The 11,500-nt window shown below is 37.3% G+C and overlaps 1 protein-coding gene across 1 annotated transcript; it reads left to right on the top strand.

Annotated features, from left to right (window-relative positions):
• The first annotated feature begins 1,625 nt into the window (after positions 1-1,625).
• On the top strand, positions 1,626-10,771 carry cfap97d2 (CFAP97 domain containing 2). Its single transcript, XM_033617129.2, has 8 exons — positions 1,626-1,692; positions 3,139-3,297; positions 7,062-7,211; positions 7,381-7,483; positions 9,278-9,358; positions 9,576-9,694; positions 9,832-10,018; positions 10,164-10,771. Exons 3-8 carry the CDS (start codon positions 7,165-7,167, stop codon positions 10,449-10,451), a joined length of 825 nt encoding a protein of 274 aa, XP_033473020.2. The 5' UTR covers positions 1,626-1,692; positions 3,139-3,297; positions 7,062-7,164; the 3' UTR covers positions 10,452-10,771.
• The last annotated feature ends 729 nt before the right edge of the window (positions 10,772-11,500 follow it).

Raw genomic sequence — 11,500 nt, forward strand, 5'->3', positions numbered from 1 at the left:
AATAGCCAGAAAAGCATGCTGGCTTGCATATTGCAAAATTGGATTGGATGTAGTAGAACACGCTGGTATTTTTTGGCAAACTGCATTTGACATACTATGTACTGGGACATACTAAATCTTTCTCTGGCATACTATACAGTATGTGTAGTACTGTAGTGTGTGGGTATTGGAACGCACAGTAAATCTTGAATGCTGTTTAGCAGCCAACTCTCATATTTCAGATTTCGGAGTCTCATGAAAGCCCCTTAAAGGATAACTTCGGTATTTTTCAACTTGGGCCCTATTTCCCCATGTGTATGTGTGCCTATGATTCATAGGTACAACTCGTTTTAAAATTGGTTCAGTATTGAGGGAGGCGGATGCAGTCGGTAGCCGCAAGGTAGATATGGGGGCAAATGCGTCCCGTATAAGTTTGCGCATTAAAAGTGCTTTATTTCGCCACTGACCAGTTCAGATCACCAGTGCTATCTTTGTAGATAGCATACTATCTACTCTAAAACTTCACCTGAGCCTCCCTCGGGATATGGGTGAGTAGATAATGGCTGAAATTTCATTTTTGGGTGCACTATCCCTTTAATACTTAGCGTTTTACCACAACTTGTTCTGGCAAAGACATCTGTTTCCCATCACAATGTTTCACCATCACAATGTTTTCTGGGTCACCCTGCCTTAAGACTTCTCCCCAGAATGAGACCATTCAGGGTCGCTCAATTTTAGTAAACATAAACAGGGTCAAGTATTTCTCAGCCTTTTCGCCACCACCAAGTTCAATGTTACAGCAATGTCACTGACCAATGATCCGTCATTCTTTGAGGGGCGAGTAGCAGACGTCCCAGTTACCTCAGCAGCCTTGTGCTGCATTCATGTGGTGTCAGAATATTCTGAAAAATGAGTTCAATCATATTTCATGCCTCACTTGATCTGTTTTCCTGTGCTCTTCATTTTCAACGGGTTGTTTAAACATTCAGAGCAATAAAATACAGCGCATTTTCTTTTGTAGCATCCATGTTGTTTCCACATTACAACTTGAAACTCATGAACACGCCAAAGTCGGAAGATCAACCACATGAATGCACCACCGGTTGGTGAAGGTCTCGACTTGAGTCTGATTCAATCACTTCTCGTTCACTCACTGTCGCAGGCACTGAGCAGTACCATATGATAACAGCAAGTGGGCAAGTCAGGGACTCAGGAGCGCTCGGATGTTTAATATGCTGACCTGGTACATACCTGACACTGAAAAGAGTTGTTCAAAAAGATTGATTTGTTAGTTTTTCGCCCATCTTTATTGCAAATCAGTTCTCATTAGCATAAGTCAGTTTTTAGGTCTGAAGTTTGTTTAACACAATCAGAAGTCTGTAATTTGATTGTACTGTGTGTTTTGATAAATGTGGGCCGGTAATGTGAAGAATATATGATACATTCCTCATAGTGTATATACAGGACAATTAACTCCAAAGCTGCATAGGTAAAAAACTGGTTAAGCATATGACTTCAGGCATGTGTTATCATCAAGGTTTTGCATCATTCAGAAAATCTCAAGGACAAAGAGTGAGTAAACACACACAAAACAAGAATTATCCTGTCAGATACACAATAATTGAGAGATTGTTTGCTTGTTGCAGGTTTTATACCAAGATACAAGAATGAAGGACCTTGCCAATAACCAGGACGCTGAGATGTTCAGAAGAGGTGAAGTTGCCAAGGGAAACAGGAGAACATTTATAGTTGTTAACAAAACCGAGGTTACATTAAAGAGCACAAATCTGAGCATTATTCTGCGTTTGTTTGAGCTTATTGCAGTCGATTAGTCTAGCGTGTTCCTGTGCTCGGCCTAATTTGTTACCCTCATAACTCATTCCACTGTTACGTAACAGCACTGTGGGTCTTTTTTAACTTGTAAAGACTGCGTCCTCCATTATTTATACCCTTTCATAACACAGATCTATCTGGGATATAGGCCTGTATGCGTTTGAGTATCAAAATGGGGGCAAACTTCCTGCATTCAGGAGGAAGTGCAGCATGTGTGCGCCAAACTGTCATCAAAAGAGCCACTTTTAGAGGGATGAAGCCTATTTCCGAGTCAAAGCATCCATTCCTCTGTAGCTCAGCGGCATTAATGGAGCAGCGGGGCTGAGAGTATAGTGCCTCGGAGTTGTTACCTATTCTGCTATCCATTAGCTGAAAATTGTTTTGACTTTAAAACTACTTTCTATAAATCAAGTGTGAAGGGTTTTCAGATTTTGTTAGAGTTAAGGTTTTGTCACTGTTAACCAGGGGAGCTGTATAAGTTTGGTTTAGGTTTTTACTCAAAGACTGGAGCAGGTTAGAGGAAAAAATAGATGCTGTTCCCACAAAACATGGCAGTATGTTTTCTAGATATTCTGTTACGGTTAAAGATGTAAAGTGTACTAAAAAATGACTTAACTGTCCATTAATTTAAAAAAAAATGTATGAATAAATACAGGAATGCATAAATAAATAAATAAATACAGGAATAAATAAATCAATAAATGTATAAATAAATACAGGAATAAATAAATCAATAAATGTATAAATAAATACAGGAAAAAATAAATGTATAAAAATAGAGGAATAAATAAATATGGAAATAAATTCATGCATAAATAACTAGATAAAAAATAAATGTATAAATAAATGTAAAAAAAAACAAGGAAGTAGTTAAATGCATAAATAATAAAAGTTGATAATTAATCAGTACATAAATAAAAATCTCTGCATATATTTCTTTATTTATGCATTTATTTATTAATTTCCACATTCATTTCAGAATTTATTTTAATTTAACGTCTACATTTCTGTTTATTTATTTATTTATTAATGTCTATATGTTAGATAGGAGGTCCTAATCTCTGCATTTATTTCTTTATTTATGCATTTATTTATTCATTTCTGTATTTATTTCAGAATTTATTTGTTCTTCTATTTATTTATTTCTATATTTATTTATTATTTTTATTATTTCAATATATTCTTTATTATTATTTCATGTTTATTTATGTGTCTCTGTATTTATTTATACATTTATGTCGTTTTTTTTTATCCTCCATAAACTCCAAAAGAAGCAAGTACTGTGCCCAAAGATGTCTCTAATGTCTGTTTCTATTTTTGGAAAAGGTCAGGACAGCGTTCGTAATGCTTCATCAACACCAATCTGACAGATGATCACCGAGTATGGAGAAGAGAGCTTTTAAGAGGAGAGGAGAGAGCATCTGTTGGCAAAAGCCTCCTGGCCCATTCATAGCAGATCACTTCTGAAGCCTGTTGATCTTCAAGGTATGAGTTAAGTGTTGTGTTTGAGCCAACTAACTGTATTAGTATGCTGAGAAAGTGAAGGCTAAATCGTTCCAACAAAACCATATTCTGCTATATTTCCTGTGTGGCCTTAGAAGATCTAGAAGAGCTCGTCTATTGCATGTGTCTGTGCAGTAACCCTAATGAGCAGGCTTAGAACCAGTGTGATGCAGCCACCTCTAAACAGGATCTTCTCCTGGGACCTGTTACCGTAGTCACTTTCCATCACAAAGATTAAGGGAAAAAAACTTGATCCTGACCTTGGGGAAATGCACAAACTGCTGCTGCTGATCTCACTGCGGCTCTGGCCACAGGCATAGAGTCAGAAAATATGAGCTCTGAGGGAACTCCTGGTATTTGTCTCAATCAGTGGAGACGTGGTGGCCAACAGCGGACACTGTGTGGCTGTAGTGCGACAAACACGGCAATGAAAAAGAAAAAGAAAAGAGTAAAAACGACTTTAAATTCTCAGATTATTGGATTCCTTGTGAGAATAATGTAACAAAATTACTTTTGGCCAAATTTAATGACCAGTAGCGACAGTTTTATTTCCCCTTCTGTCTGTCATTATACTTTACAGTATATACATTACATTGCATCCCTTCTGTTACATTTCCTCATCTATGCTTTGAAATTATAAATAGCTCCCTCTGAAAAACACCACACACATATATAGGCGCACACATACACAGTGTTGCTGTTATGTTAAAGTGTGTATCACATTTTCCTGCACTTCTCCCGTCCCAAAGAGACCGTCTTATTCCCACAGTGGTGCAATGGAAGATCCACCAGTGCACCAATGAGACTTCCCTGCAACTGAGAACATCCCCTGCCATTCAGGACATGAAAACAAGCTTCATTATCTTAAATACATCATTATCTCCCCTCTTAATTAATGATGATACATACAGAGCCTGCAAAAAGTGTTTTTGTGTAGAATATGTTTTTCTGATGTTTATTTTTACACCAAATTCAATGATAATTGATATAATTGGGATATATAACAGTGTTAAATGAAACAAATAAGAATAGAATTAATTAAGTGATTTAAAAAATGTAAGTATATAACATAAAATAATAGATTAAACCATAATAGAATGCTGATTAAACCAGTTGTGTTTTAGAGGTGGCATTGTAAGTTGAATGGAGACGACCCGTGAGTATTTAAGGAAGTGATGTAAGTGTAAATGGCTGTACTGCACCTCTTGCCGAGTGTGTGCTGGGAGAGAATTCAGCACCCTGCAAGCTTAAGCATGTTTAGCAAACACAGATCTGGACTATAATGTATGAGGGAGACTCTGAAAGCAGCAGACAGCTTTATAGTCATATAAAACCAAAGTTTAACTTTTTGGTCCTATTAAAATCTATTATTTGGTGTAAGCCAAATAAAGAAAAAAATAATAAAAATATAAAATGTAAAAGCATGTACTGCAAAAGTCAATTAACATTAAAATGAAATAGAAAAAATGACAATAAAAATGTAAAATAAAAAATACTATAAAAGCTGCACAATAGATTTTTTTCATGGAAAGACATACAGTTTTATACAGGGATATGCAAAATATTGATGAGGGATTCTTCAAGACTTCACGGAATGATGTACAAGGCATATCTGCAGTGTACAAATATAATAGTACAAAAGATGTGCGTTAATGTAAGAGACAGACTTTCTATGAATCTATGGTACTATTGACTCTTTAAAACCTGGAGAGACATCAGTTTTCTTTTGCTGCACTCAGACACCTTTCACAAGCATTTAAATTGTTTTGGATTCTTTCGAAAACATGCTAAAAGGTAATGAGCAACTTGCAAGAATATGTTAAAATGTGACAAGAAAAATAACATAAAAAAAGAAAAGAAAGAGATGGGGGAAATTATTAGAAAATTATTTAAAAAATAATATTTTTTAGAATTTATTACAGAATAGAAATCTCTCCCTCTTTTTCTCATTATATATGTGTGTGTGTGTGTGTGTGTATTTAGCACTTTTTCAGGTCATTTCCTTGTTTATTTGGGTTTTTTTTACTACTTACTAATTTTTAATAATTCCTTGCTAATTTTTGGGTCACTTCTTGTTAAGTTGCTCAGTGCCTTTGTCGTGTCATCTTGAAAGGATTCAGCCAATTTGCTCAGCTTTTAAAGGGTTAAAAGTGGTTAAATACTTCCTCAAGAGATTCATATTCACTTTAAAGTTGAAAGATTAGTTTCTGTTGATCACTGTCAAAAATGTCCTAATCACAGCACATCCATGTGATTCACAGTGGCAAAATAGGTACACATGAAAAGTCAGTGGTATAACCCTACTTTAGGGTCAGCTACATATATTAAGAGGAATTTATTTATTTACATATATATTTATTTATTTTTGAAATGCAATCGAAAAGGGAATCTTAAAGAGTGTGAGAGATTGAGAGGCCCCTAACTCCCAGTTTCTGTGTTATCACCCTGGTATCTATCTGCCATCTGTCCCATCAGCATGTCTCTTCTTATACAGCAAAGTAACTGGAAACGATTTATTGTTATTGTTTATTTATTTACTGTAACTCATTCAAGAGGGCACTTAATATGACCACACCAGGGGGGAGCAGTAATTGAACAATACAGACATGAACAACCTCCCCTTGTCGTGGCAGCTTTACAACAACTGCCACAGTTATTATTCTGTAACATAGCCATAAAAGTGTATGCGTGCAATTATGTACCAGCACACTGTGCATTGATAGCTGGCTGCACAGATAATAACCTATTACATATTAATACAAAGTTAATTTTGCCGGCCCTACAGAGTACACTGAATCTTGTTACACTTAATATTAAATCAATGTTTATTATGGTGCATGAGAAAGGGTGACATAATGATCCATTACAGTTTCATGAGTGCTTTGGTTGTTCACACTGGCGTGGGATTTGAATAATTAACGGCTGTGATCTCAGCTGCACTGGAACCCGTCATAGCCAGCTGCGGTCAGGAGGGGGCAGTGTTGGAATATGGATGTTCATTCATGAAGTCCTGTCACCTCAATGGGATTCATTCAGTAAATCTTTGATGGTGTGCTCCATTGTGTTGCTCCGTCCCAAACATGTATTACATGACAGTATAATGTAACATGACACCACAGCAGAGTGTACAGTGTGATGTGGGGTATGCATTAAATTTAGTGTCATGTTTTATAGCTTTAAATACGCATTGTTATGATCAGGCATTGACCTGCTGTGGTGTAGTTTATGCCAGCAGATTTTCTGTATAAATTATGCGTGTGAGTGTTTAAGTTTCCAAGTAACTGTTACCAAGGTTGTAACTGTCTCCATGCAGCAAGAAAGAAATACAGTAGCCTTCATGCTGTTAACCTCATTAATTCAGTCCTGCTTTTTAATTAAATGTATGATTCTGCATTGATTTAATTATTACACGATCAGCATGTTGAACAGATCCGTTGAACTCAGACTCCAGCAGAGTCTGATCAGTGTTCAAAAATTACTGCCACCTTTTTATTTCCCTCGCAGGCACAAGCGGTTTAAAACAGCACGAGCACATTTTGAGGATTCAGCTTGCCTTCCAGTTCATTTTCAGCTTTGAGCTGCTGTGTGAAACGGCGTCTTCACACAGCAGCTCATTTTACAGTCACTCTCCCCCTGTGCCCTCCTCGCTAATTAGCCTATCTCTATGCCCGTGTGCGTGTCTCTGTGTGGAACTTGCTAAACAAGCACATCGTTTGAAACCATTCATTCATCTCTGCTCTCTTCAGCTGCTGTCATGGCAACCTCGTATGACTGGCAGAAAACAGACCGCAGTCTCTGAGCTCCAGTCAACCCGGACGCTTCAGAGCACGAACACACTCTTATGGGCAGATGAAGAGTTGTGATATCAAGACACCGGGGCAGACACAGACTGTGAGGTGAGTCACAGAGGCCGGGGAACTGGGTTATCTAGCACGGTGTTCACTTTTCTGCGATTTACTGTGAACCACGTCACTAATGCAGAAATGATTCGACATTAAAATGTTTTCTGGTGGAGGTGGGGGGCTTGCAGTGTTGCAGCTTTTGTGTAATGTTTTGTTTTCACAGGACCAGGATGGCGCATCTGGCGTATCAACCCCTGCTTCCCACTGGAAACAAGTATCTGCAGCAGAAATGGGACAAGGCTTCATATGAGTTACACAGGGAAAAGGTGAGGAGAATATTTACTTTGGTTTTAGAGGTGACATTAATAACTGTCCTTATCCCATATTTTGAATATTTTGACCTACACACAGAGCTTCTATTTTAATCAAAAACCAACCAGATTAACCTGTTATTAGGGATGGGAATGGTAAGATTTTTTCGATACAAATGCCATTATCGATTCTGTTTTCACGATTCTTTATCACTTCTGTTACTGATTCTTGATCAGTTTCTGTGGGGGGAAAAGTAGGACTACACAGGTTTTATCATGTCCGAGTAGAAATAAAAGCATTCATGTGACTCAGATGTACAAAAGCTCCACTATTTTACTTTTTTCGTAGCCAAAGGAAACATCTGTTAGGCCTGCTTGCATGTCACTAATGTTATTATCACAGACATGGTCGGTTGGGAGGCAGTGGCACTCGTGTGTGGAGTACCAAACACATGGCATTCCTGGAATTTAAGTTCATGTTGTGTAAGCCAGTGGCTCCCAACTGGTCCAGCCACAGGGTCCAGATTTCTCCTTCGTCATTAGTTCAAGGTCCACACAGTTTAACACATTCAGTATCATACTTGCATTTGGCCATGTCGTCGAGCTAGTTTGCTGTCTCTGTCAAGTAGCTGTCTGTTAGTCACTCACTCTACAGCAGGAAACAGCACTTCAAAATTGAAGCTATGTGCCGGAAATTCACTGTGCTGCAAAATAAGGTGTGTTTTTTACAAACTTGACAAGTTTGAGAGTCGCTTGCAGTCCATTCAGAATGGACCCACGACCAACTTTTGGACCGTGACCCACCAGTTGGGAACCACTGGTGTAGGAAGATGTTTCAGCATATTGCTGGTGTTTCCACACTAATATGAAATGAAATGAAAAATATTTTTTGTTCTTAGTTCAAGGTTATGTTTACTTATGTCTCTTAAAGCTTTCATTTTCTTTTTTTTATTGCAAGACAATGCAAAACACTAACAAAACAACAAAGACAGTGAATACAGGTCAGAGAGATGTTTCAAAGACAGCTGGAGCACATATCAGGTACTTCTACAGATCCCTCTGAGATGGCAACAGGGGCAGGGTGAGACTGGGTCAGCTCACCCCTCCTCTCAATCAGTACCACACATAAAACAACTGACTGGTAATCCCTTAAAAACCAGCACCCTCCTCATGGTCTGGGAGCAATTTTTTTTCAAGGGATCAAATCTGCACAGGGCCAGTTCCCTCCTTTAAGGCTCTGGGGGCGACCCAAAGTCAGACATTTTGTTGAGATAAAGAAACACAACCCACCTGCAATCATAATAATAACAGTAATATTAGAAAATAAATAATAATAATAATTATTATTATTATTATTATTGGTATTTTTTCTTTTTAGATTTTTTAAAATTTGGTTTAATATTATTATTATTATTATTATTATTATTATTATTATTACAATTACTTTTATTTATTATTATTGGTATTTTTTTCTTTTTATTATTTTTTTTATTTGTTTTAATGTTATTATTATTATTATTATCATTACAATTTTTATTTTTATTATTCTTAAATTTATTTATTATTATTGGTATTTTTCACACACACATACACACACGCACACACACACACGCACACACACAGCAGCCAACATAACCTCGCCCCCTTATCCCCTGACAACAGTTAATTTACTGCCCTGTGCTCACATTTGTTATCACCTTGGAACTGGTTCTTAATTCCCATCCCAACTGTTTTTCCAATCAGTTAGTGTGTGTTTTCTCATTATTCAGTGCCTTACACAAACCTGTATGTCTCTTTATTTCTTCCCAGGTGAAGTCAGCTAAAGCAACAATAAACACAGCTCCACCAAAGACCTACGCTCACCTGACTCTCAAGCTGAAGACCCAAAAGGTTTCTGTTTTATCTCTCACGTTTTCAGCTCAGCTCACATCATGTCCACAGGGTGGCAGCAGATGATCTCACTGCTGAAATCATACAGTGAAGTCTCACCATGAGGAATGTATAGCCTCAGTAAATGTAAATGTATATACATTTTTAGCCTCAATTCAAAAAAGGAAATTACATTGCCAGCTCTGAACATTGTGTTTCTACCTTTAATCACATTAAGCTTGAAGAGGAATGGGCGATGAAGATTCAAAGGGAAAACAATATGCTTATGGAGAAGATATCACACATCATGAGGACGACAGGAGGAGTTGACAACAAGAACTTTTACGACAGAAAAAGGTTAGTTAAGGTTGTATTAGAACTGTCAGTGTAAAATTACATATTCATGTCAGGCAACAGGTTGTATTGCCAAGAAGTGAGGCAGCCCTTGAAACTAAAAACCCAGCTGTAAAGCCTGGTTTTATTCTTCATTGTAGCCTTGGCAAAGAGAAGCGACAGCTGGAGCTGCTGCGTATCACCAAGGAGAATCAAATGATCCTGTTGCGTCTGAGCCAGTGCAGGTCTCACTATGACGTGAGGAGGTGGCACGAGGACTGGGTCAGAACTCTGAAGGTGATGGACAGCATTGCACGTTACCCACGAGGAACTGCCAATCTGCAAAAGGTTCAAATGTCTTCTTTTTTTAAAAGATCAGTGACATTCATTTACTAAGCACAATCTGTCACATCTGCACTCACAATCACTTGACCTGTACCAAGTGATCTTAATTGTATATCATTATGGATATCATTTTGTGTGCTGATACCAGGGACAGGAAAAACCCACCAAGAAGTGCAGTGATTGTAATAAAGAGCAGAAGATCCACCCTGCAAGCAACAAGGGCAGTGGCAAAGCAGAGTCTGAGGAAGATGAGAAGAGGAAGGAAAACAGCAAGAAAGAAAGCACAGGAACAAAGATACAGCAAGACACAGCGACATACTCTGAGCCAACAACATCTGACACCACTCAGATGACAGCAGATAAACCTCCTCACACTGCTGAAACATCGTCCTTTCCTGAAGGATCTGAGTTGTCCAACCCTACTCACACACCTTAAACACTTGAGCAGGAGACTGCAAGTACTGTAGAGGGATGAAATGTCTTGTCTTTTGGCAAACTTGTATTTTTTTTTTTGCTCACTAAATACAGTAGTAGTTTTGAAAAAGAAAGTGTTAGCTCCAACATAGGTGGACGCAGATATTGTATGGGACTTGTATGATATTTGGTACTGGATTAGTCCTAAATAAAGCAGTAATATTACTCTGTATTGGCTGTGTACTGAGATAGATTCAAATAAAAACTGTATTTCTGTGGTCGATGTAATATTCGCAAACACAATGATAACACTTTGTAATTTGTTTCTTTGATAACAACAAATAAATGAATCAAATTAAAGTGTTGGGAAGGTTATTTTTAAAATGTAATAGGTTACAGATTACTAGTTACTCTGTTAAAAATGTAATAAGTATTGTAACTGTTTTAGTTATTGAATCAAAGTAATGAATGTATAATTCTACATATAAGCCTTTACCGAAAATAATATATTCAGCTGTAACCAATTTGTAATCACAAACATTTTGACTTGTAACTGTAATTACATAGTTTTTCTCAGTAACTGATTACAGATACATTTATTTTGCATTTTAATTACATGTCAAGTAGCAGAGGACTTTTTTTGACAAAATTAAAGACATTTACACCATAAATCAATGCAGAAAAAAATTCACTAAAATGCAGAAATGACCCTCAAACAGCCCCTTTCATGTGTGTGTGTGTGTGTGTGTTTAAACGAAACCTATGCCCATGTCAGTGGTTGATGTTATAGGGGGGCACACCCAAAATTAATAATTACAGTATGTTATTTCCATGTCCTAGGAAAGTTTAATCAACGTTTGTGAACATGAGCGACTCTCTTGCAAAGCCTCAAACTAGAGAAGTAAGTCTCAAACCTGTGATATCATAGGGTATAAAGTCCGGAGCTGCTCCATAGACAGTGAATGGGAGACTGATTTTGTGGACTCACAGAATATTGTTTCCTTTTTATACCCAAATGAGCTTTATTCTATTGTATTGTTCTCCGTTCTTAAACAGTAAATGTACCCACAC

This window comes from Epinephelus lanceolatus, chromosome 14 (assembly GCF_041903045.1).
Source record: "Epinephelus lanceolatus isolate andai-2023 chromosome 14, ASM4190304v1, whole genome shotgun sequence".
Lineage (NCBI taxonomy): Eukaryota > Metazoa > Chordata > Actinopteri > Perciformes > Serranidae > Epinephelus > Epinephelus lanceolatus.